The 27,600-nt window shown below is 41.1% G+C and overlaps 1 protein-coding gene across 16 annotated transcripts in view; it reads right to left on the minus strand.

Annotated features, from left to right (window-relative positions):
- Window positions 1-383: 383 nt before the first annotated feature.
- Window positions 384-27,600, minus strand: part of nfasca (neurofascin homolog (chicken) a) — a 95,308-nt gene continuing 68,091 nt past the window's right edge. For 6 of the 16 annotated variants that reach the window (XM_062987064.1, XM_062987069.1, XM_062987066.1 and 3 more), the window contains 9 exons: window positions 27,227-27,349; window positions 26,963-27,136; window positions 25,849-25,863; window positions 21,678-21,884; window positions 20,392-20,511; window positions 15,154-15,300; window positions 10,323-10,454; window positions 9,117-9,186; window positions 384-1,337 (listed from right to left, as the gene is read on the minus strand). In XM_062987064.1, the coding sequence (XP_062843134.1) occupies window positions 1,109-1,337; window positions 9,117-9,186; window positions 10,323-10,454; window positions 15,154-15,300; window positions 20,392-20,511; window positions 21,678-21,884; window positions 25,849-25,863; window positions 26,963-27,136; window positions 27,227-27,349 (1,217 nt within the window). In that variant the 3' untranslated portion in view covers window positions 384-1,108. Of the gene's footprint in view, window positions 1,338-7,400; window positions 7,464-9,116; window positions 9,187-10,322; window positions 10,455-15,136; window positions 15,301-20,391; window positions 20,512-21,677; window positions 21,885-25,848; window positions 25,864-26,962; window positions 27,137-27,226; window positions 27,350-27,600 lie in introns of those variants that run through there. The other 10 variants (XM_062987076.1, XM_062987075.1, XM_062987074.1 and 7 more) reach the window with 6 other exon arrangements.

Raw genomic sequence — 27,600 nt, forward strand, 5'->3', positions numbered from 1 at the left:
TAGTGAATCGAGACTTCATATTTTGGGCCGTGTCAGGTGTCAAAACCAAGCTATAAATGGAAGCATGCTAAATTTGGTTGGGGTTTTATATTCATTTCGTCATTCTATGATCCCTCTCCATGCAAGTTTCCTGATATTAAAACCGGACTTTCTGTAACTACCATTTTTGTAAGATTTAAATGATTAAAGATGTTAAAATTATGACTTGGAGTACAAAATGATTAACGATGGCGCAATGTTTTTTTTCCTCTTCTTCTAACAATTCATCCCTAATATTCGCAACATCTAGAACAAGCTTTTGAAACAGCCAAAAATGCTAGAAAAAATAATTTTCGGAGGTGTTCGTCATCCTCGTTCCTTTTTATTCCAATATATACTCAGCGACGATTATAAAAATCAATAAATTATTATGGTTTTCTTAAGCTAATGATCTTAGTCGTTTTATCCCTCCATTGTCGCTTGCGCTAAAAAACTGCCATGCTTCATTTTTTTTTTTTCATTTACTAGTACTGGTGCTTGAATAAGGACCATGATTATAATCAGTGATAATAGTTGCAGCCGATGAAAAATATATTCGCAAAAATAAGCAGCAAATTAAAAAAAAAAGTCCACTAGTAGGGCACGGGTGCCAGGAAGTGTAGCATGTCAGTGACTCTCTGCGAAACGAGAAATTTGACCAACCCAAAGTGTAGTGTGGTAATACATAGTGCATAGCTTTGTATGGCACAGCCTGCGACAAGGGGCCGGCACTGATTACAGCATTCGTATAGCATAGAAATGGATATTTTTTGGCATACGCTGATGCCAACCCACTATAGATAAGTCACCAGACCTCAGCTTGTTTTCTTTGATGCTAGCTACACAGCAGGTTTAGGGTTTGGAAAAATTAAAAAAAGCCACACAAAAAAATCGTCATCTTCCTTGTGCCCCGTTGCCCTAAAGGCACAATGAAGTCTGTGTTCTGAATTCCCGTCAACCAGGGGGTGTTTTTTCTCACCCCGCTTTCCGGACGGGCACGTGCACGCCAATGTGTATTTGTGGTTCTGGATTGTTCTATTATATATAGTGGTTGTGTTTCTGCTTTCCCAGGACTGCTTCCTCTCAGGTTTTACGCCAAGGAATAGATGGCGTTGACGGGCGACGTGGCCTCCGAGCTCTCGTTCCCCTCAGTCTCCTCCTTGTCCTTTTTAACAGTGTACTGGCCGATGAAGGACCCGTCTTCGTTGAACTGGCCGTCTCCTCCCTCTCCGTAGTCCACTAGGCTGTCGTCGCTTTCCTTGACGTTGCCGTTCAGAGATGTCTGACTTCCCTGCAGAGGCTTGTTGTCCTCGTCGCTGCTGTTGGGGAGATAAGAGGATGGCGTGTTTATACTCTTGAAATAGAAGTGCTGCAGGCATAATGAGGGTACCCACTTCATAACCCTTCCATTCCTATGCCACTAGAGCTGCCAAAAAAAATCCTCCATCTTTAGAATTACCTGGATTTCTGCTTTATTTATTTCAGTCAGGGGTGGAAACAGCATTAAAGCTTTGTGCTCACAACCTCTCTAAAAGTCAAACATTCCAATTAACAATGAGATTAAAGAGTACACTACATGGACACCCTTTCAAATTATTGAATTCAAGTGCTTCAGTCCATTTATATCCACATCCTCTCTACTGATGCTGGCTTCCACCCCTGACCGTGGAGAGCCGTGACTAACTCATGCCCCCTTCGACACGTGTGCAGTACCCGGCTGCATCTTTTCACCTCCACAAGGCGAGTTCATATGCGGATCAGCTCTGCGCATGGAGAGTCACACATTGATTTTGATCCCCATTATCCCTCGTCTCTTTGTAGGCACCATCAATCAGCCAGCAGAGGTCGTAACTGCATCAGTTGAGCATCCACCCTACAAACAAGCCAATCGTTGTTCGTGTAGGCGCCCAGCCTGCTGGTAGCAGAGCTGAGATTCGAACTACCACTGCTATATCCTGGACAGAATCTTGGATTCATGGGTTCCCCAGAATCACTGGGCAGAATTTAGTACCACACCCCCGGCTTTTCTAAAGTTTGCATACTTTTGATTGGTCAGTATGTTCAATAAAGACAAAAAGTACAATTGCTTGACTTGTACTTGATTGTTTGACTTGCATATTTACTTAGATGAAGGTCAGACCAGAGTTTCTAGGTAATTAAAGCAGAAATTTAGATGCATCCTGAGATTTCACCAACATTTTCTTGCTGCTATAGAAAAGCAGGTGCTATACAGAGTATTGACGACAGTAAGCTGAGCTTTTTACTTGTGATATATCAAAGAAAACGATCTCTGCATCGGTTCTCCCACTGGAAGTTCTTATATATCTGCATAGATCTTAAGAAAGCAGACAAATGAACTTCAGAAACTGCAGATATAAGAATTGAAACCAAGGCATTTCAAGTAAGACACATCTGTACAGTTGAGGGTGAAGCGGGTGGGTGTTCTGCGTTGATACTTGATTCGTGAGTCATTTCTGTAGTCAACCAGAACCATTCATTCAATCGTTCATCGTTATCAGCATTCTCAGACACATGCTGATGCTACGTATTTGTGCACGGAAAGCGTAATCATGCAGCGGGAATACGGCAAAATAGCTAATGAGCAAATTGTATCCTAGCAAGCCCAAGAAAGTAGACAAATCACAGGTTAACGTCCCAGCGGTTTAGAAAATAGCAGTTGTAGGAGGGATTATTAAAGCTGGCTTGAAAGCTTATGGTTGACAACCATAGTACCATCCTGTGCTGCCGAGTAGGACGCGGTTTAAAACTGCTTGATAGGAGTTTTTGTTTTAATCGATTACCATCCAAAATACATTAAAAACCTCAGGTCAGGATAATAATAATATATACTTTAAGCTTAAAGCCATAAAACCAAATAGTATTTCAGCAGAAGTGGCAAAGATGAGCCAAGCCAAAGGTTAAAACTTGAGGTGACCGTCTTTTATCATGTAAATTAACTTCATCCACTTGAAGCATTCCGGTCAAACCAGGGGTCAGGCAATGACTTTCAGTAAAGCATTTCAGTGCATCTCAGCATAATTAAATGGCAAGCTTAAACCCTGACCGTTATTATCTGGCACTGGCAAATCGATAAAACCAAAACTCATCACAGTAAAAGCGTAAACTTGAGTTTTGGACATCCAAAGCAGCCGGGTTCTGAACTTTCATACCTTTTTATTTCAAGAGACCTTCAGAGGACCAACCGGGAAAAGAATGACAGGAGGGTTAATATAGAGGAGCAATAAAACTGTCAGAAAAAGCCTTTTGAGTCCCTGGAGAGGCTGATTACCCTCTTACTTATAGTGATCTTAGCTTAAAAAAAGTGAAAGCTTTTGGAATAACCAGGAGTTTTGCAGAATTTGGTCATGACAGATACAGAATTTTCCCATTTTCTCCCGATTTAGCGTAGCCAATCAGTCTTCCGCTGCTGGGGATCCCTGATTGCATTCGAGAAAGGTATTTCCTGCTCACGCCTCATCCGACCCTTAGTGGACCCTTTCTTATTCACCCATGTTTCTGCACAGGCGCCTCTATCTGCTAACCAAGGTCCTTACACAGCGTTTGAAGACCTCACCCACTTAGTTTGGTCATTTCCCACCCAGCAGACTCGGCGGCCAATCATTGTCTGCTGCAGGCGCTGACAACTGTGCCCGCTAGGGGTGTTCAGAATCTCAGAGCTGGTGTGCTAGAGGAATATCCCGCTGCACCACCTGGATACCTTTGTATTTTTCCCTGTTTTTTGCTGTCATTGGTTGTCAGAATGGTTGTCTATTTGTATTACTTAAAAACAGACCATATTATATAACCACATTTACATTTGCGACTCATCCAAAGTGGCTTACATTTATCACCAAGTAATTGAGAGTTGAGGGGCGATATTAGGGCTTGAACCAGCAACTTTATGATTACTAGTCCTGCACCTTAACTGCTGAGCTACCACTGCTCCTGAGTAATTCATGCAAACATCCAGGCTATTCCAAAGGGTTCCGAACCCGCAATTTTCCCACAATGTATATTCTTTTGCTTATTGTATACGGACTGGAAAGTCGACTAGCTAACTGAACCCTTCAGTGTAACTACACTGTAAATATAAATATAACTAAATATCCAAACAGAAGTGAATCATTTCTTCATGTTACATGCATTTCGTGGTTTTGTCTGTTTTTTTAAAAGCAGTGTCATTCTATTATAACATGCAAAACAGTCCGTTTTGAGTCATTAGCTGTGTCACCGAACACTAGAAAAGTCCCTCAAGGGTGTTAAACTCTTCTGAACGGAGAGGCACTTTGGCTGTCGGTGCTACTCCAGTAAATCAATTTGACCTCCGCCCACAAGTGTCGGTTCTTTTAAATACCATCTATCTAATGAACACAAAGCAATTAAGATTTTACCAGAAGAGCACCAGGAGTGTCTTTTATAGGGAGCAAAGTTCCTTTGGGGCACATGGTAAATATTCATTGTTTTAGCCTCAATAATTCCAGGCTAAAGACGGACAATTACTGGGTAGATTTAATTATCCTCAAAGTATAATATATTTCTGTATTAAAAGCACATTTAACACCCTTGATGAATTAGATCAATACATTATATGTAAACACGCCCCTTCATCTGACTCACCCTACACAGAATAATCAATGATAGACATGCTCAGACTAAAAGAAATGCTGTGTATCCAAATACCTGTTCTCGTTCCTTAACAACCAAGCCACAATGTTCGGTGATTGGGGGGACAAGGGTTTAACATTTAAAAAAAAGTGAAGGCAGTTAGTACCACATCTGTTATGTACATGGGTCAATGACATGACATGTTTTTTTCTGTCCTATAAAACATTATTAATAATTAAATAAATGATGTATCACTTTATTTAGCAAAATCTTCTTTGTGTAAATGCATTTTAATGTATGTATTTGATGTAGTTTGTGTCATTTGTTTTAGAAATTTGCATTAAAAAGTCCTAAAAATGTCAGGTGATCTGACCGTCCAATCATGTAAGCCATTAAATTCTGGATTTATAAAAAATGGGAAACAATTTTTAAATGGTATCAAAATATATAATTCGAAATATATTTATTCAAACAAATATATATATATTTATAAAAAATTATAAATCAAATATATATTAAGATATAAATTCAGAAAAGTATATATAAATAAATATATTAATTTCTTAATGTATAATTTTATAATATAATTATATATATATACAATATATACAGTATATATATATATATATATATATATATATATATATATATATATAAATTGTATATATATAAAATTTTTAATTAAATATATATTAAGTTCTATATTCAGAAAAGTATATACAAATAAATATATTAATTTCTTTATGTATAATTCCGACCCTCGCGCAGCCCTTAGCGGAACCCTTTTTTACCCATGCACTCTGCACAGGCACCTCTCTATCTGCTAACACAGCGTTTGAAGACCCCACCCACATAGTCCGGTCATCCCCGTCCTAGCAGAGACGTGTCTGCACTGATGAACCTCGTTAGTTTGTTTGGGCTCTTTAGTTAGTCCAGAGCAATCTCATGCTTTTGGCAAAGACATTAAAGGTGGGTCTGACGTACTCTGGAGAAAAATCAGATCTAGTGTAGGGTGTAATGAAGCCTCAACAATTTTAATATTGTCCTTTTTAGGATACTTGGCGCTATAGACTTCATAAAGTACCTGGTTGGATGGTCTATTAGACAACTACATACATCCTTATGTGTGTTTCACCACAGCTATTCCAGCCCTTTGTCCTAGACCCTCTAAAAAGCTGAAAGTTCTGAGAATTTAGGACTTTGTGATTCTGTTTTATGGGGTGCACTCACATTTCTTGCTTTACATTATTCAATCTCATCAAATATTCAAGAAAAAGACTTATTACTGTTATGTTACCCAGTGTAACAGGCCGCTGGAATACCAGAGCTTCTCTTTCTCTTTATATACACTATATCAGTGGTACCCAACCACCGGGCTGTGGACTGGTACCGGTCCATGGGTTATTATTACCAGGCCGCACAGAAAGAATAAATAATTAAAGATCTCTACAAGAGCAATTCAATTTCCAAAACTCTTCGGGTGTTATTGTCTCCAATCACCACTAGGTGGGAGCAGAGTCTCGTTGCTTCAAAAAAGCTCAGGATTCACACTGATTTTCCATTCTATATACAGTATATTCTATATTAATTCCCCCTATCTTATATGAAACCAGTCCGTGCTGCAAAACAGGTTGGGGACCGCTGCACTATTTGACCAAAAGTATTTGGCCACTCTTTCTAATTACTTAGTTTGGGTGTTTAGCCACATCAATTTAAAAAAATAGTTTATAATCAAGTATATAAAATAAATCAATAAAATAAACAATGAACTTCTAAGTTTTGTCCGAAAAGTTTGGAAAATGCCCTTTCAAGGTCCAGCATGACTTTTATGGACAAAATCAGATGCATGAAGATATAGCTTGATAGATTTAGTGTGGAGAAGGTCAAGTGGACCTTAACCATTAAGTTCATGGTTGGGTGTCCACATATTTTGGCCACATGTGTATGTGTATTCATATGAACTTCTCTTGTTTTAAATACAAAATTTGTAGAAAACATATTTGTCATTGACCCACATGTATGTAAAAAATTGCTTAACATGGATTTCCTTTCAAACCACCTGACATTAGCGAGCCAGTCAATAACAGATGATCTCTGGTCAGTAGTCTTAAGATAATGAAATTAAAGCACGTTTCCTAATGCGATAAAGTTAATTATTTTAACTGGCTGCATGGTGAAAAGATAAAGTGATAAAGTTAAAGTGCATGTTAGTTCATGTTGTCTGTTCAATAGATTAAAAGATCGCAGTTAAAAACCACAAACATTAGGCTGAACAATTTACTATCTGTGGCAGTTCAATTAATGCTGGATGAAATACAGATGTGCCATCAGATCTCTTAGTTCATGCCAGCTTTCATCATGACTTCTCTTTAGAATAAATCTGTCTGAATGATTGGTGCTAGACTGCCAAGCCTTGTTACCATGTGCCAGTGCACATAAATAACATCTGTATGGCCTGACAGCATGCTAATGCCTAAAGGAACCCGGAGTTTGGAAGTGTCAGAACTATGGAGCAATTCCAGCATTGCCATTGCTCTCTGATTCTCTCGTCTGCCTCCTGTTAGTCTAAGAGCCTAATGAGATTGTGGTTTTGGCCAAGCATCCAGTTAGCGTACACTAAAAACTATTGATTCTTCAGCTTGTTTTAATTAGTTTCTGTTGATTAAGATACTCTGCTGAGATCCAAACAAGATTCTGGTTTGTGTAAAGAATTGATGCTTGAGTAAGTTATTGATTGTTAAACTTGTTAGAGTTACGTTTGTTTGCACGGTTATTCATTAGTTTTGATTAAGACACTGAATTGCCTGTCCCCCTTGTATCTCTACTTTTTTCCAGCTAACCTGAAACAGGCAAAAGAAAAGGACTTACCAACAGGTAAAACACAAAATACATCCACAACATAATAACCATAATAACCATACATCTGAAATAAACAAATACAATTCCACGAGCTATGGGCCGTATCCAGAGTTAGGTTACATGAAAGTGACCAAATGATGTTGTCTTTGTTCACCCACTTGACACCAGTGAGCCAAAACATTAAGATCTCCATCCACAAATGTGCAGGGCGATGTCTATTTTTTTTTACTGTTGTGCATGTCACAGTCAGGAATATACAGTTGTACCTTGTAACTCAACATGTATAAGTGTCAAAACAACCCCATTATTTTACATAAGCCTAAAATATATGCAGTTCCATGTGACCATGGAACGTGTCATGGAAAGATAAGGTAACACGAAAAAAGAAAACAAATAATTTATTGGCACGATTGTGAGTTCTTACAGCAGTGTACGAACTGAAGAAGAACAAGGAACAGAATTGTGCGCTTCCCTTTATACTGCTCTAGTCACACCACATTGGGTGTTGGACTTTGGAACCTCCATTCTGTGCTAGCTGTTGTTTCTTATCTGCTTACAACATTTTACAACAGCTTATACATCCTCATAGGAAAAAATACCTTGACACTCAATGTTTTTTAAACCCGACGCCACTCTCAGAACCAATTGACATTAAGTTTCGAGGTACCACTGTATTAAATCTTAATCTGATTGTAGTTACATGTAGCACACATGTTGAAAGAAGCAGACAGAGTGACTGTCATGAGGGGCTAAATCACTATGAACTAAAGAAGAACAAGGAACAGAACTGTGCACCTCCCTTTATAATGCTCTAGTCACATCACATTGGGTGTTGGACTTTGAAACCTCCATTCTGTGCTAACGTATTTTAAACTCAACATACTTCCAGAACCAATTGACGTCGAGCTTCAAGGCACCACTGTATTGAATCTTGATCTGACAGTAGTTACTTTTAGTAGCCATGTTGAAAGAAGCAGACAGAGTGACTGTCATGAGGGCTAAATCACTATGGCCAGACAACTTTGTTGGAGTATCTCCCGAAACTGCAAGGGGTTCTAACAGGCTCTCAATTACCCCTTTCAGCACGAACCGTGATGTCATGTGAGGGCGCGTCAAGTTGTAGAGGTTCGGGGGCTTTCATGAGAAACTGCAGTGCCTCTGTTTCCTATTGAACTTGACGCTGCACTTCCATCTTTTAAAGCCGGTTTGCTGGTTTGAATTTCGCTCCGGTGTGCTGATATTTTCAAAGCGCCTCCAATGAGATGAACTGTTTGATATACAGTGGTAAAAGCGATCCAGACAGTAAGAAAAATGCTTAACGGTAAACGCTAGGCTCTCAAAAACTGGTGGAAATGCGGGCCGGTTCTCTAAAAAACATGAAGGTTAGAAGAAAATGGAACAGAACCGGTTCAAGAACCAGAGTTCTTTTGGTGGAAAAGTGCTAAAGGTGAGGCTTGCAGGTGATTTGATGCGTATTTTATTCATAATACTGTAAATGATTTTATTAAGTTAAAAAGTTTAAATGTAATAAAGGGCATAAAGAAGGTTGAGGTTCTGTAGCTAACTTTGAATACGGCCCTCAGTTAAGACAATTAAGTTGAATATAAATACAGTATGAATGTAGACATGCTTACTGGTAATCAAATGATCCGTCCTGGTCTTTGTGATTGACGGCATCCAAAGGTAAGTCTTTTTTATCTCTTACTGAAAAAAGAATGAAAAATGAGGTCATTAGGAACTAAAAGAGGTACTTTAATGTACTGTCAGTCCAGTTGGCTTTGGGAATTTATTGATTTCTGGAACTTATTATTATTATGAATTATTTTTCTGAATATTTGCTGAGTAAAACTATACACATACACCGATAAGGCATAACATTATAACCACCTCCTTGTTTCTACACTCACTGTTCATTTGTATCAGCTACACTTACCATATAGAAGCACTTTGTAGTTCTACAATTACTGACTGTAGTCCGCACAGGACCACCACAGAGCAGGTATTATTTAGGTGGTGGATCATTCTCAGCACTGCAGTGACACTGACATGGTGGTGGTGTGTTAGTGTGTGTTGTGCTGGTATGTGTGGATCAGACAGTTTTTAAATACCGTGTCCACTCACTGTCCACTCTATTAGACACTCCTACCTAGTTTGTCCACCTTGTAGATGTAAAGTCAGAGACGATCGCTCATCTATTGCTGCTGTTTGAGTTGGTCATCTTCTAGACCTTCATAAGTGGTCACAGGACGCTGCCCATGGGGCGCTGTTGGCTGGATATTTTTGGTTGGTGGACTATTCTCAGCCCAGCAGTGACAGTGAGGTGTTTAAAAACTCCATCAGCATTGCTGTGTCTTATCCACTCATACCAGCACAACACACACTAACACACCACCACCATGTCAGTGTCACTGCAGTGCTGAGAATGATCCACCACCTAAATAATACCTGTTCTGTAGTGGTCCTGACCATTGAAGAACAGCATGAAAGGGGGCTAACAAAGCATGCAGAGAAACAGATGGACTACAGTCAGTAATTATAGAACTACAAAGTGCTTCTATATGGTAAGTGGAGCTGATAAATTGGACAGTGAGTGTAGAAACAAGGAGATGGTTTTAATGTTATGGCTGATCGGTGTATACAGTAAATGTATGGAAGAAAACACAGTTATGAAAGCATTATTTAGGCAAATGACAAAGTATTTATTGTTTAATCATTAAAAAGCTGCAGATATTGTTAAAAATCACAAAACTACAGAAACATGAATGTTCCAAACAAGTGTGTTGTACATTATTTATAGGACCGAATGGTCATGGAGGAAAATCTTGTGTACTTGGCGTTACCTGCGTACTTCCCTCCTCGACTTCTCTTAATGAAGCAAACGATTAGCAGGATGAGAATGAGGAGCGCGATGGCACACATGAGTCCGATGAACCAGCCCTGCGTGGCAATGTCGGCATGATCGTTACTGTAAGCTATAACACACACACATATACACACATACACAGTAAAGTGAGAATAGGAAAGGCAGAGCATGTAATACAGAGTACTTCCTGTATGACTGAGCAAAAAATCAACTTCAAGCTGTTCAGCCTTTTAAAAAGACTCACCGTGTTTCACTAATAGCAAACCAAATCAGTCAGAATTGAAACCTCTTTTGTCCGTTTTACTGACAACCACCTCATATTAAAACACATTAGTGGTTCAAAAGTGCATTAAGACGTGAAATTAGCATTAAAATTACATTCTCTCAGAAGTATTGTGGAAAAATCATACGCCGTTCATTCAACCATTGCGAATCCAATTGTGGTTTAACTGCGGTAGCTTTTCAGCTTAAAATTCACCTCATAGTCCTGAACTAAGGTAAAGTATCAGAGTTATTTTTTTATGCATTTTCTCCTCCTGATTTAGCGCACTCAATTTTGTCTTCCGCTGCTGAGAGATATTAGATTGCATCCGAGGAGAGCACGTCGCTGTACACGCCTCTTCCGACATGTGTACAGCCCTCCTTTTCTCGCCCCTGCATCAGGGTCCTTATACAGCATATGAAGACCCACCCACACATAGTCCGGCCCCCACCCTGCAGATACAGTGGCCAATTAGTATCTGCTGCAGGCACTGCCAATTAGTCCCGCCAGATGGCACCCAGCCGACCGGTGGCAACACCGAAACACAGAAACTCTGTGCTGGTGTGCTAGGGTAATATCTCGCTGCTCCACCTGGGCGCCAGGGTTCTTTCATTTTTAGCCAAGTCATGATAATTAGGGATGTAACGATACACTCTACCCACGATGCGATACGATTCACGATACTGGGTTCACGATGCGATTTTTCCCCGTTTTTTTAAACAAACTGAAATTGAAGACAGATTATGACAAAGTTTCATTTTATTATTTCGCTTAAAAAAAAAAAAAAAATACTGTATTTGTGCTTATCTTTTTTTATCTAAGTAATGACTGCCCTTTTATTTCAGCGGTAGGTACAAACTATGTAAAACAATGCTGCACATTTCCCTATTTGTGTAAAAAAAAAAAGTATCCTCACACAAATAAATTTGGCTGGAAAATTCCGAACCTGGCAACCCTGTAGTGACGTCAACCAGGCGAGGTGAATAGCGCCAGTGCCCTCTGCTGTTTAAAGTGAATATCGATTCATTTTACATGAATTACGATTCGAATCGTGACACATGTGCACCGATATTTAACTGTCTTGTGGTGCATCATTACATTCCTAATGATAATTTAAAAAAAAGAGATTTTGGCTGACATGGTAAAACAATCAATTATTTTCATACTAATTTAAAAGTCAGGAGTTCCGGGTCTAAGTCTAAGTCTGCTCTTTACCAGAAAGATTTGTTTATGTGAGCCGTGTTTTTGAGAACCTGAGAAGGTGTATCAAGCTGGAAAAAAGCTTACAAAAGATCTAAGTGTTCATACTGAGCATACTGAGCATCCTGCTACGAGCACACTGCAAGCACTATGTACGATACTGAAGAAGACATAAAATCCAAATAGTAATTGTTTAATGATAATTCCGTATTGAAATCTCTTAAAGGTTCTGTGTTCATAATAAGAGAATCACTGAACACAATGGTGTCAACTGAAAAAAAAAATAGCAACAATTATGGTACAATATTGTTTTAACAGAAAGTAGATGGGAAAACTTTATCCCAGCTCACCAACCACCTCAATCATGCAATGGGATGGGTGGGGTACAACATTAGAAAGTGCACTTCAAATTAAAACAAATCTTAAGATAGAACGCTGGATCTGGCAGATTATAACTAACTATGTAGCAAACAAAAATAAAAGTGGGTAAAATAAACACAGGAAAAACTTAAAGACTAAAAACGCACCAGCTACTCAGTCCACCAGTCAACAGAATTCTAACAAAATGTGTCTATTTTCTTTTCTTTCTTTCATTCTTGAACCCAGCCACACAGCCGGGGTCGTATTTCAAATTCAAATTTGTTTTTAGCATTTTTCCCCCTCAATTTTCTCCCAATCCAGTCATATCCAATCACCTGATTGCATTCCTTTCTACTGATGTGGAATTCTACTTTGACTAACACACGCCCCCTCCGACACGTGTGCAGTATCCGACTGCATCTTTTCACCTGCATGAGGCGAGTTCATATGTAGATCAGCTTTGTGTATAGAGAGACACACCCTGATCACACAGTATCCCCCGTCTCTGTGCAGGCGCCATCAATCAGCCAGCAGAGGTCAGAATTGCATCAGTTATGAGGAATCCCCATTGGGCGGCATGGTGGCTAAGTGGGTAGCACTGTCGCCTCAAACCTGTGTGGGTTTCCTCCGGGTGCTCCGGTTTCCTCCCACAGTCCAAAAACATGCAGCCAGGCTAATTAAAGTCACTGAATTGTCCTATAGGTATCTAGCCGCTAGGATGCATAAACCAGTGCACTGTAGTGCCGGTCCCAAGCCCGGGTAAATAGGGAGGGTTGTGTCAGGAAGGGCATCCGGCGTAAAAACTGTGCCAAATCAATAATGCGGACCACGATCCACCAGCGACCCCTGACGGGAGCAGCCGAGAAAATAGAGATAGAGATGAGGAATCCCCACTGGGGTCATTCCCTATGAACAACAAGCCGATCGTTGTTTGTGCAGGCGCCCAAACTGCTGGGTGGCAGAGCTGAGACTCGAACTGATGAGTTCGACATGTCAGCTCTGGTGGGCTAACGTGTTTTACCGTCTAATATACCAAATTCTATGTATTTTCCAAAACCTGGCACAGAGCAATGTGATTTTTGACAGTTTGACCCAAGGAACCAGCAATCAGACATGAGAAATGGGCTGCACAAGTTTGGGTTAATGGACACTGACCAGTGACGTTGCAGCCAAGACAATAGAGAGTTTGTTTTCCTAATGGTCTTAAATAAGGTTAAGTTTCTGAGGAATTGGAGTCCCATAGCTGACTATGTTGTTATCAATAACTCTGCAGACTTCTTGGCAGAGAGGAGATTGCGCAGAGCTATAAATTCGCAGGCCGTCAAAAACTTGTCCACTGTGAGAAATATCACCGTGCTGCCTGGAAATAATGATATAAGACCAAGGACGTGAGGAAATCTGCAGATGTCTTGTTCCAGACACATGTCTGACAGTACGGTGGTTACCGTTTACCGGCACCGAGCTGAGTCGCTGGCGTGTTTTTAGAACTTCAGACACAGCTGAGAACAAATAGGACTAATAAGCACAGGGAATGCTGGGAAGTGTAGTTCCCAGAGAACTAGAGGACTACATTTGCATTAAAAATTTGTAACCAAACCAAAGAATCCAAGATTGCCTCATTGAACGTGTTTACCTGTTATTATGACTTGAAACTTGAATGAATTGAAGATCAGGAGATAATTTGTGCATAATTATTAAAGAAATTCAGCTCATTTTAAAAGGTATATTAGAATACATGCTATACATTTATCAAAAATGCACTACAGACCAATTTTGCTTGACATATTCTGTATGTTTAACCCCATAAACCCTGTAAATCAGTTTATACCAGAAGGGAAACAGGGAGGATGGAGACCGAGTATTGATATCATATACAGCTTGTTATTTCAGAAGATGGCATGAGATTTCATTTTGCTTATCACACCTGAGGCACTCAAGATCACAGACATGGGGGAATAGAAAGGACTACTTGATTTCCGAGACAGGATAAACAGTAAAAATACAGCACTATATGTTTTTTTTTTGCTATTTTATTAATGAATTTTCTCCCCTTTCTTCTTAATTTAGCGTAGCCAATTCGTCTTCCGATGCTGAAGACCCTGATCGCGTCCCAAGAGGGTGGATTTTGCCTGGCACACACTCTTTTTTTTAAATATATATTTTCTTTATGCATTTTCTCCCCTTTTTCTCCCTTTTTAGCATGTCCAATTGCCCAATTACGTCATGCTTCCTCTCCACCAATGCCGGTCCCTGATCCGATTGAGGAGAATGAAGCTAACCCACGCCCCCTCCGACCAAGGGGAAGCATGCCGTATGCATCTTATTACCTACACTTTGACAAGTGCAGTGCAGCTCAGCGTTGTGTACGGAGAGACACACTCTGAGAGCACCCTTTTCTCATCTCTGTGCAGACGCTATCAATCAGCCAGCAGAGGTCGTAATTGCACCAGTCATGAAAGAGAGACCCCATCCGGCTTAGTCCCGCCCATCCGAACAACAGGCCAATCGTTGTTCATGTGGCCGCTCAGCCTTAGCCGGCAGGCAGAGATGAGATACGATACGATGTATTCGAGATCCAGCTCTGGTTCCAGCGTGTGTTTTTACCGCTGCGCCACCTGAGCGGCCCCTGGCACACACTCTTTACGACATGTGCGCAGTCCACTAAACCCCTTCTTATTCACCTATATGTCAGTGGGTTCACACGTGTGGCCAGTCTCACGCTTGGAGAGTCACACGCTGATCTCCACGTTCCTCCACTTCTGTACAGGCGCCTCAGGCTACTAACCAGGGTCCTTACACAGTGTCAAAGACCCCACCCCCTTTCCAGTCTTGTCTTTTCCCACCCAGCAGACTTTACTGGCCAATTGTGCCCCATTGAGGAGTTCAGAAAAGGCTTGATAAGAAACACAAAAAAGAGACTTGAGATGACGGCGTTTCAAAAATGAATCATCTAAGACATCTAAGCCCACCTTTCACCAGCCCTCACCTCCGCTGGTCTCGAAATCGATAAACTCGCTGCTGACCCTGGGCTCATGAGTGTACACACGTAGCCGGTACTTTGCCCCAGCTGTCAGCCCAGTCAACTTAATAGGGGGTCCATGTTTGAACATCACGGTTTTCGTAGACCCGTTACCTTAGAAAGAGACATAAGACAGAGTGTCCATCAAGTCGGGACAGAGCACCCTGCCAAAACCGAGAATGATGACCGAGAAGAGCCTTCACTTCTACTTGAAAAGCTCTGTTGATGTTTTGAGATGGTGAGCGTCCTTTAAATAATATCTAAATAATCTTTTGAGAAATGTGAAATATCAAGGAGTCCATAAACCTTTGGTGACGTGACCTTCTCCTTTAACCACAGCATCTCTTTAAAGAGTTTTTCTATCCCCTCCGAATTCTAACAACTTCAACACCCTGACCATTAACTTGGTTTAGTTTCAGAGGGGGTTGAGTTTATGGCTCTGTGCAGGCCAGTTCTTCAATTTGTGCACAGAACAGTTATAATGAAAGGGTGTTTCTGCAATGGTTCTGCAACAAAGTCCTCTAGACTCTAGAAGACTCTAATTCAACTGGAATACCCAACTGGAATTACAGAGTCAAGTCCAAACCATTCACGATTGGCACTATTGTAGAGTACGCTCATGTTTTCCCAAATTCAGATCATGGGTCATGACCATGTGGCTTGGGTTTTGGTTTTACAGCACTCCAACTGATATGTAGACTTGCACATGGAGAACTTAGGCTTGGGTGTGTCAGTTCAGAATCCAGTGGGACTTGCAGTACAGTACTGTGACAGTTTATTGTCTAAGCAGTTGAGGGTTTTGCTCAAGGGCCCAACAGTGGCAACCTGGCAGTAATGGGGCTTGAACCAATGACCTAATTTCTAGTCTAGCACTTTAACCACTAGGCTACAACTGCCCTTTAGATGCAAATGCTTCTTTCATTTAAGAAGAGTCTATTTGATGCATTTTATGCTTTAGCACTAGCAATGTCTCGCTTGTTCTACAACAATTCCACCTTAGAGAAATCAGCACTATAAACTGACCAGGGAAGAGATTTGATGGAAAGTTGCATTCTAGATGAATTTGATACCAAGTTTGTGCTTCCATTAGGCTCCTTCCTTAGAAGGAAACACCATCTCAACCATCAACACAACTCTTCTAATCACGGGAAACAATAAACATCAGCCAGCGATAGCTAATAAGCCAAGCGTCCACATTACAACTGGCATAAAAATTGTAGACATCACTTGAGTTTACTGGAACTCAAGCTGCTTCCAGCATGCATCAAGCTAAAATAAGAAGCGGCTACATGTTGCTTGTCAGGAACAGCCATTAACTCTTGTTTTAAAAGAAAACAGGAAACTTTAGCGTGATGGCTAGCTAAAGCTACAAGGTAAACGGAACAAATGAGATAAGTACGCAGTGACGATCCATCCTTATATTGTCACAGGGACGTAACGTGAAATAATGACCTGTCATTTGTAGCTTTAGCTTTTGGAAAGATGGAATGTAGTGCTGCAAGATGATGATAAACATGCTGAATGTGGGGGTGGGGGGGTTTGTTTAAGTGAAAGCAAAGTGTGTCTAATTTTTTTTGGAAGGATCATCTGAGAGTAGGGCTGCATAATAATGGCTAAAAATAATAACTTTGAATGTCCTTCATTTACACTGTTGGCTTTTAGCAGACGTTTTTATCCAAAGCGACTTACAATGGTGACAACATACATTGCAAGCAATTGAGGGTTAAGGGCCCAACAGTGGCACCCTGGCAGATGTGGGGCTTGAACCAGCAACCTTCTGATTACTAGCCCTCTACCTTAATCGCTGAGCTACCATTGCATCCATGGCTTTCACAATTACTAAGCCATTTATCCAATTAAAAAAATGGTAGTCAGGAAAAAACTGGCAACCTCAAAGGTGTAACGTGAATTTGACCTGAGTGGTCAAACTATAGGTAAACTATATGACCAAAAATATGTGGACGCTGACAATGGGCTTGTTAGATATCCCATTGGAAAACTACAGGCAATATCATAATAGAACCCCAACCACCACCCCTCCTTCATTTGACTAAAACAGCCTCGTGACATCAGGCACTGATCTTTGACGAGAAAGCCTGACTCATATTCAGCTTTCCGATTCATCCCAAAGGTGTTCAATGGGGTGGAAATGCGCTTATAGCACTTTGGAAAGGCTGGAGTAAGAAAACCCAAACTGTCACCACAAATTGAAAGCACATGATTTAGCTTATGTCATTGATTTTATACAGCTGTTCAGAATGGGTGTGGCTAAACTCCTGAACTAAGTAGTTACAAGAATAAAGGTGATATTTTGGCCTACAGTGTATTGCACTAGCCAGCTTCAAATTCTATTTGTATTTATATTTTTGCCATTTGGCGGACGCTTGAACCAGTGACCGTTTGATTACTAGTCCAGTGCCTTAACCACTAGGCTACAACTGCCCAAATTTGGCACAATGCCCACTATTGGCACTGTGATTGGTCCGACAGTTAACCCATGGGTTTTCTTCATCCCTCATATGCAGTAGTGTCCAAGATCCAAGATCTAATGCCAGCCAAAAAACGTGTACAACATCTGTTAATATTTGTTTCATTTAAAAAAGCTAACACCTCATATCGTGCAGCCCTATCTGAGATTTTGTGATCGGGACTGTCCAATTTCACAGCACAAACACCCATCATGCAGCAGCCAGCTACACTGCTGGAAGGAGACGGAACCAGAGATAAAGCCGGTAAGAGAGACAGAGGGTGGGTGGGATGAAATCAATAATGTCTAATCCCATATCCTATGTTAGAAGAATACATAGAAGTCTGCAGAGGTCATGTGCCTCGGTTTGCTCCATGAAGTCCCTTGATATCTAATTTCTCTACCCTGCTACCCCACCCCACCCCACCCTAAAAAAAACAAGGTCTATATTTTGTAAGGTCTACTTAAACAGAAGGTGCACATTACCAGATTGTGTCACCATGCCCTTGTGTATGTTTCAAGGTCAAGGGTGCGGTCGTGATAGCCCCTTAGAGATGACTGGGTGGAAAACATTACCCCCCCCCCCCCCCCCATTATCCAGTCTCTCTTCCAAAAAAAAACCCCAAAAGGTTATGCATTAGCAACCAGCCAGGCTCTTTGCAACTGCTCACTAGGTAAAAGCTGTGACTCAAGCTAAGCAGCAGCGGGGCAGCCAGACAAAGAGATTATATCATGAAAGGCACATGGGGTGGATGCAAACAACTGGATCGCATTGAACAGTGGTGAGAAATATAGTCATTTGAAGAACAAAAGACCAGGAGAGAAAGAGAATAGGGAGAGTGTGAGACAAAGAGAGATGGTTCATCAGCCATCAGAGCTTCTATCATACTGTATTTCATATGGTAATCCATCCAAAGTGTAAATACATTTAACATCATATTCAAGTACTCGTCTTTGAATATGTCATTTCTAACCATATCAGGTTTGTAAATAATAGTTTAATGCTGTTTAAAGTGATGCTTCAAGAAATTAAATGGCTTAGGTGGAGCTCAGAGATTTGGTGGGCTGGCGTGATGAGCCGCTGCGCCACCTGAGCGCCTATAACCTGGTTTAGTGAGAGTAAATACATTTTAAAAGTAAAGGCACTGCAGCTAAAGAGTGTATAATTACACATAAAATAAGTGCAATAAGAACCAATAATAATATAGCTCCCAAACAGTGCACTGAAAGACCTGGAAGAACTGAATCAAACAATAAGCCAATTTATGAAACATTGATGTTGTAGATCTGTAGTTATGATATACACTGATTAGCCATAACATTAAAACCACCTCCTTGTTTCTACACACACTGTCCATTTTACACGTACCATATAGAAGCATTTTGTAGTTCTACAATTACTGACTGCAGTCCATCTGTTTCTCTACGTGCTTGTTTTGCCTGCTTTCACCCTACAGGACCACTACAGAGCAGGTATTATTTAGGTGGTGGATCATTCTCAGCACTGCAGTGACACTGACATGGTGGTGGTGTGTTAGTGTGTGTTGTGCTGGTATGAGCGGATTAGACACAGCAATGCTGATGGAGTTTTTAAACACCTCACTGTCGCTGCTGGACTGAGAATAGTCCACCAAACAAAAATATCCAGCCAACAGTGCCCCGTGGGAGTGTCCTTTGACCACTGATGAAGGTCTAGAAGATGACCAATGCAAACAGCTACTACTGACTTTACATCAACAAGGTGGATCAGCTAGGTAGGAGTGTCTAATAGAGTGGACAGTGAGTGGACACAGTTTTTAAAAACTCCAGCAGCGCTGCTGTGTCTGATCCACTCATACCAGCACAACACACACTAACACACCACCACCATGTCAGTGTCACTGCAGTGCTGAGAATGATCCACCACCCAAATAATACCTGCTCTGTGGTGGTCCTACAAAACAGGGTGAAAGCAGGCTACAAACTACAAAGTGTTGATAAAATGGACAGTGAGTGTGGTTTTAATGTTATGGCTGATCGGTGTAGATTATAATATTATAATACTAAAATTTAAACAGGTCGAGTGTTAGAAAGTCTTTGGACACAACTTTTTAAAAGCATTCCTCTCCTTCACGCATCACATCTGGTTAGAGATGACAGCTAGGCTTTCAATCCCTACTCACCATTTAATTCGAATAACCATTACACAGAGCTTTTAAATCACCATCTATCCATCTCTCTCTCTCTCTCTTATTCTCTTTCCTCCTCTTACAGTTTTTTAAAACTTCCTAAATTATCTCAAATCATCCCTGTTCCTGCAAGCCACCAGGGGAAACAAGAGCTTCGTAAAGAGAACTTCAAGGACTCCTGAGGACACAAATCCAAACTCTACCTCATTTAATTTTTTATATATGTGAGATAAAACACATCCCTCTTGCTTTGTTCTGCGTGAAATATCTATAAGAATCATCCTACAAGAAGGATGTGCCCGGCGTGCAAAGTAGCACAGGCAAGGAACGATCCGAGAGATATGATAAATCATCATTCTGTGCAACACGCATCCTATCACGTACTTTATCTGCGTGAAACGAGCTTGAAAGTCTGAGATTAATCATATCTCCAGAACAGACCAGACTAGTTCTTTATCTAAACACCGATAGTCTGCGGAGGTCTTGGTGATTTATGTCTTTAGCGAGCCTTTATGGAATAAGCACTGAGGTTCTCTTTATAAGCTCTCAGCAAGTGAATCTGGGTCTTACTGTCCAGTGTGAACTCGAGCGCAAACTCGCTGCTGTGGATCGGGAAGTTGTGCTTCCAGCTGACGTTAGCGTAGTCGCTGTTAGGATCCACGGTCAGATTCCAGATCTTTATATTCGGGACTGAGCAGAAGAGGTGGGAGAGGAGTACATTTGACAGATTGCAACCACTGAAGGAAAGACATCAAGGGCTAGAGCTGCGGCCATACCAGCTTTATTCGGCCACGTTTCAATCGGGATCATCTCTGACTACCAACTTTACTGGAACTCTAATGCTATAAACAGCCTGTAAGGAGTCACTCCAGTTCTTTGTGCAAGCCACCAGGGGAATCAGAAGCTTTGTAAAAGACTCCTAAGGACACCCCCCCAAAGTCCAACTAATTTCAGCCCTTAGATACATGAGATAAAACAGATTCCTTTATACTGATTCTTTAACATTAGTTAATGGTGTAGATTAATCTTGAGTATGTCACTAATTTGGCTTTCACTAGTTTGTTTAGTAGCCAGATGCATCTGGGGCTTTTTTCCAATTGTGTGAAGGAACAATTTCACTGTACATTGGATAACCCGAGGCGGCCAAATGTCTGAGACCACTAGTGAATCTGCTTCTTTGATTTATTCCAATTTCCAAAACTCAAGAACTTCAAGAGCTTTATTGCCCCATGTTCACAAACAGCCATTTATGGATGGGAAAGAAATGTGTTAGCTAGGGGGGGAAAAGGCAGGCAGTTTACATTACTGCAATACATCCTGGGAAAGTAAGACTAGTGTAACTGTGAAGCATACCATGAGGGCATTGGCTCCCGTTTTCCCAGAACTGGTGGTAAATATTGCCAATTTGTAATAGCTTTGGAACTACAACCCTATTACTTCAAAAAATAGTACTGGTCTATGAATTCTATTAAGCAAACCATGTCACCATGGCACAACATTCTTCTGTTCAGTGCTGGTGGGCATGTATTTAATATCTAGATGACATTAAGTTTGATGCCTATGCCCACTTTGCTACTGGTGTGACCGCAGCTTTTTACTTTCTACATCAGCAGTTTTCTTAATCCTTTCTATTACATTCTCTAGGTGACTTCATCTTGTAAAAGTTTTACATGCTGATTAGACAACATCAATACAAATTCTTATCAAAGTCAATACTAATTCATGGACAGTATAAATTAGTACAAAAAACTGGCACTTCAACAACCATGTCATGAATAGTTTAACCAAAGAGCCGGCTTAGCTAAAACTGCCCTCTGCTTTTACGCTGACGCTGTACTAAACGTCTGAGCGAATACCCGGCATGTTCTTGTCCACCCGCTTGGTGGGAGCGGTTGTAACTCCGGAGGTAGTAGTTGTAGTAGTTGGAGCAGTAGTAGGGGTAGCAGCAGTAGTAGGGGCAGTGGTGGTAGTTGTGGAGGTACTAATAGTTGTAGGTGGGATAGTAGTTGGGAAGAGGGGGGGTAGAAGAGTGGCAAAGACCAAGGCATCTGTAGAATCGATCACTGAGAGAGGAAGAAAGTAGTTAGCAGCACTGAAGGAAACGGAGCAGAGACTATATGAGAACAAGAATGATTTGCAATGTCAGATGGAATTCCCACAACTGTGTACTTCAAAAATGTGTTATTTTAATAATTCCATAATATGATATAGTCAATACTTAAGTTAAAACATTTAAAACATTAACATTAAAACCACCTTCTTGTTTCTACACTCACTGTCTATTTTATCAGCTCCTCTTGCCATATCGAAGCACTTTGTAGTTCTACAATTACTGACTGTAGTTCATCTGTTTCTCATACTTTTTTAGCCTCCTTTCATGCTGTTCTTCAATGGTCAGGACCCCCACAGGACCACCACAGAGCAGGTATTATTTAGGTGGTGGATCATTCTCAGCACTGCAGTGACACTGACATGGTGGTGGTGTGTTAGTGTGTGTTGTGCTGGTATGAGTGGTTTAGACACAGCAGCGCTGCTGCAGTTTTTAAATACCGTGTCCACTCACTGTCCACTATCCACCTTGTAGATGTAAAGTCGGAGACGATCGCTCATCTATTGCTAGGTTGAGTTGGTCATCATCTAGACCTTCATCACTGGACTATTCTCAGTCCAGCAGTAACAGTGAGGTGTTTAAAAACTCTATCAGCTTTGCTGTGTCTTATCCACTCATACCAGCACAACACACACTAACACACCACCACCCAAATAATACCAACTCTGTAGTGGTCCTGGGACAGTGCTGACCATTGAAGAACAGCATGAAACTGGGCTAACAAAGCATGCAGAGAAACAGATGGACTACAGTCAGTAATTGTAGAACTACAGTGCTTCTATATGGTAAGTGGAGCTAGTAAAATGGACAGTGAGTGTAGAAACAAGGATGTGGTTTTAATGTTATGGCTGATCGGTGTATAGACAGTGACAAGTAGACAGGACCCTGGAGCTGTGTGGGATCCACACTTCCTTCTGCACCAGCATACCATGTAGCAGTTTTAAAGAATATTATGAAACTATTTGATTTCCAGTGTGTATTCTTTATTATAAAGCTTTGCTATTAACAACCAGACGTTATCATTACAACCCAAGCAAAGCAACATGAGACAATGCTATTTAAAGAGCAGACAGGCTCAAATGCAAGCCCTTTATGACTGAGAGAAGGGTTCTTGGTTCAAGTTTTGTGGACCCTAGACTACATTTAAACAGCTTCATGATTAGTTGAATTAGACAAACCTGCTTGGGATCTACAGGCCTGGGATTAATAACAAATGAGCTTGGTTGTTTGGATTTAAAACGAATGATACGACACTGCCCCCAAGTGGTCATCTGTTGAAGGTCAATCTCGTTGTGGGAAGTCCAACATGGAAAAAAATTTTAACAGCATAAACTGTATTATAACCATTACTAGGGTTGCCACCTGTCAGCCAGTCTCTGAAAATTTTAGCTCTTTCCCAGGGCACTTAATGCCACGTTTTGGTATGGATTTCTGTTGTATACCTTTGTTGCTGTCCACATTTTATCAGATAGTCAATCAGGTAGTTAATCAAAGTAGCTGTTAACCATAGCGAATTGCGCTAAATCTGCTAATTAATGGTAACGTTACTCTCGAGGAAAGGCCATTATTAGGGGTGGCGAGACGAATGACAAACATGAGACTGTACTGAATCTGACAGACCAGTCAAAAATAAAACGTTTAAGCCGCTCAGGTGGCGCAGCGGTAAAAAGCACACGCTGCAACCAGAGCTGGATCCCGAATACATGGTATCGAATTCAGCTCTGCCTTACTGGCTCGAGGCTGAGCGGCAACATGAACAACGATTGGCCTGTTGTTTAGTTGGGGGGGCGGGACAAAGAGCCGGATGTGGGTCTGTCTCTGTCAGAATGGTGCAATTACGACCTCTGCTGGCTAATTAGAGGCGCCCACAAAGAGATGAGGAAGAAGTGCTCTTAGGGTGTGTCTCTCTGCATGCAGCGCTAGGTGGCGCAACACTCATCAAGGTGTGGGTGGCAAAAATGCATCCGGCTTGCTGCTCATACGTCGGAGGGGATGTGGGTTAGCTTCGATCTCCTCGGTCAGGGCAGGGTTTGGCATAGGCAGAGAGGAAGCACGATGCAAATTGGATAATTGGACCATGTCCCGTTTTTTTTGTCCGACATAGGTGGCAACCCTAACCATTATATAGAACTAGAAACCTCTTTATTTTAAAATATAGTAACAAAAAGTAAAAGTACCACAAAGTCTTCACCAAATAGTCATTTGAAATGATACAAAATTCCAGACCCACAATCCTCTCCTTGATTCATGCAAATGCAGCCACACAGATAAAGCATCAGAACAGAGATCGAAAAATGCCAGCATCCCAAAACAGACAAAATATGAGATGTGTGATACAAGAACAGCCAGCAGACCTCAAAATGTTATGCCCGAGTGATCGTAAACGATCCAGATCCAAGCCAGAGACAAACAGGTAACGATGATTTCTAAACGATTTCCATTCTCTGTTCTGAATAGCCGAACAGCAAGTGCGGTCTTACCTGGAAAATCCACCCGAGTGACAAATTAGGGCCGACCAAACTAGCTCAAGTTTAACTGAAATCAAGAAGCGCAAGCAGTTGTGGTAAATAAGGCAAGCGGTGAGTGCAAAAACGTGGCCAGACGTGGCGTCAGTGTGACAAATGAACATCCAGGTTCCTAAACTTTGTTGTGGAAGTTATAGGAAGCATGCTCGAATCTTAAAATGATGCAAAATCAGACAAAAAGCCTTTGAAGCAAAGCAGTTTACTGAATGAGTAACACTTGAACCTGTTAAAAACTTAGAAACCTGTAGATTTATAATATTTCTGACTGTAGAATACTGCGGGTGATAAAGCACCCTGATATCATCTCAAGTATGTGATTAATACAACATGAACACACTCATTCGTAAAGATAAGAGTTTCCTGCATGCAAAGACCATATAAGTCATGTGACAGAAATGGTAAAAGTGCTTGTCAGGGATTCAGGGCCAGATATTATTCAATGTTGTTTAAAATATTCAACCCCACAATGAAAACAAGGTTTAAGAACTCTGCAAAGCTAGATTATGCTTTATATGTTTAAATCTTTATCAGTTAATAGTATTTAGTATTTCAGAGTAGTAGGATATTTTGTTGATGCTGCCATGTTACAATTATTCAACCCATTCATAACATTACTTAAACCTACTGCTAGTCTGTATGACCTAAAGTTAGGTTACAACATGACAAAACCATTGGGAACTCAATAACCACCCTTTATTTGCTTTAGCTGGCCCATCCCTGAAAGCACACAGTCATGGACAAACTGAAAGACAACGGTAAGTAAGCAGTGCAGTTAAGACCACTTCAAGTGTACCAGATTGATGTTTTCCTATTTATATCCAAATTTGTGATGAAGGCTAATGCAAAAGGTGTATATTCAGAGTTGAGGTGAACGCTGGGGGATCAATGTCAAACTAAGGACTACCGCTATTCCCGTATTTGGGGGTCGCCAAAGCCAATCGGGTATGCATTCCTTGACTTGGCAGTTTTTACGCCGGATGCCCTTCCTGACACAACCCTTGTACTTTTATCTGGGTTTGGGACATGCACTGAGAGCTCTCAATGGCTAGGCTATTCCTGCCACCCCATTCCTACCTTTGGACGTCATCCAACGATGCCCTTGCAGACGCCTGACCGTCCGAGAGCTGTACTGAAAACACCCTTAGAAATTTAAATTTGAAACCCACACATCACAAGTCTAAGTACTGACTAATTTCCCTTCTCATTTGTTTTGTTTTGAAGGCTGATTTATGTTGCCAGCTTTGGGCCAACTGTAAAATACATTTTGATATGAAAACCTCTCATGATTTGGTCGAAACTGCACTGCGGTAGAAGGAGAATACAGACAGGCATAACAACAGCTGGGCAGGTAAGCAGGCCATTCCTCATTAATTACACCTGCAGAGTCAGTACCTGAAGTTATAAAGTCTTCTTTTCACACCGATGGACACACAAGAGACACATAGGACAGGAAGGAGGAAAGCGACATGTCAGAGCAAATCGAGAAAACAGAAGAGATTGAGAGAGAAAAAAATTAGAGACACAACATGGCAAGGAATAAGAGGAAAAATCCTAGATTGTCAGAAAGAGTCAGAAAGAAAGGATCTCACACAGAAGACAGTGAAATGACAGACAGGGCTACAGAAAAGAAGCCTATAATAACAACAACACAGTGTGGCTGAACTGGGCTGAACTAGCTGACGTCAGCACCAAGTCAGGGGTATTGTGTATGGTGTTCCGTTCCAACAGAACAAGCTTCTGTTCAGAGGAAACTAGAGTAGAGATCAGGATAGATAGTTGTCCAAGCTCTCGCTTCAACAATGATTCCGTTTTTGGCATTGATTTATTCCTATGAATGCATTCATTCAGTCTGCGCTTCAGTACTTGAATCTGCTAAGGCTTAATAGCACTAGCTTAGCATTTAATCTTCTGAGAGGACTGCTTAAATCCCAAAACCAGTGGAGGCACTGCTAGGCACTTAAGCAATGCTATGATCTGAACTTCTAGGCTACACTTTATGGGCAAAATCACTGATGTGTGAGGCTTAATCTTTAAAGAGGGGTGTCCACATTCTTTTAACTACGAAGGATCTTCAAAAAGTTTCCGCACATTTATATTTTCATTGGAAACGTGAGGGCGGAAGGAGGAGTAATTGGTCATGTCTGAGAGATTGAGAGACGCTTATAGTTTCGTTCAAGGAAGCTTTAAAGGGAAGAAGATTTTCATGTGATGATGATGATGTGGAAGCAGCAGTGCATCAGTGGCTACGTGCTCAACCAAAGACATTTTTTTCTGATGGCATTAAAACGTTGGTACAACGCTGGCAAAATGCATCAGAAGGCGACTGCGTAGAAATTCTTAATACATTTAGTTCAGAACCTAAGTTTACAACCCTCATATGTAGCGTGACACTAGCTTTACATTACGGAAGTTTAAAAAGTGACTTTTGTCCATGATTTCCTATGTTTTCTAAATCCCAGTAGCTTATAATGGATGTACGAAGCATGCTTCAAATCTGATGGCTCACCGTCACTGGAGAACTGAGGAGACTCCACGGAAAACACCTCACCGGGGCCGACCTGCGTCCGAGCTGACAGGTTGAACCTGTAGTGGGTGAAGCGATCGGGCAGACGTATGGTATAATCCGTCTTGTTGGGAAAGAAATTCAGGAACTGTGGACTTCCTACTTGTGTCCCGTTAACTGTAGAGGCAAGCAAAAATAATATCTGACTCATGTCTGATTGCTCGACCCTTTTTAAAGAGCTATTAATTCTGGAGATATCAGACTTACCTGTCCTGTACTGAAGAGTATACCCGATCACAATGCCATTCGGCTCTACAGGTTTGTCCCACTGTAGACGAATGGTTTCTGTGTTCCTCTGGACGATCTTGAAGAACTTGGGAGCGTCTGGCACTGTTGAGCATTAAGAAAAGTTCTGCATTATTCATGTACAAGCTTCTAGGAACTCGATGACTGCTGTACAACATATACACCTCCTTGTTTCTACACACACTGTCAATTTTATCAGCTCCACTACCATATAGAAGCACTTTGTAGTTTTACAATTACTGACTGTAGTCCATCTGTTTCTCTACATACTTTGTTAGCCGCCTTTCATGCTGTTCTTCAATGGTCAGGACTCTCCCAGGACCACTACAGATCAG

This window comes from Trichomycterus rosablanca, chromosome 24 (genome assembly GCF_030014385.1).
Source record: "Trichomycterus rosablanca isolate fTriRos1 chromosome 24, fTriRos1.hap1, whole genome shotgun sequence".
Taxonomy (NCBI): Eukaryota; Metazoa; Chordata; class Actinopteri; order Siluriformes; family Trichomycteridae; genus Trichomycterus; species Trichomycterus rosablanca.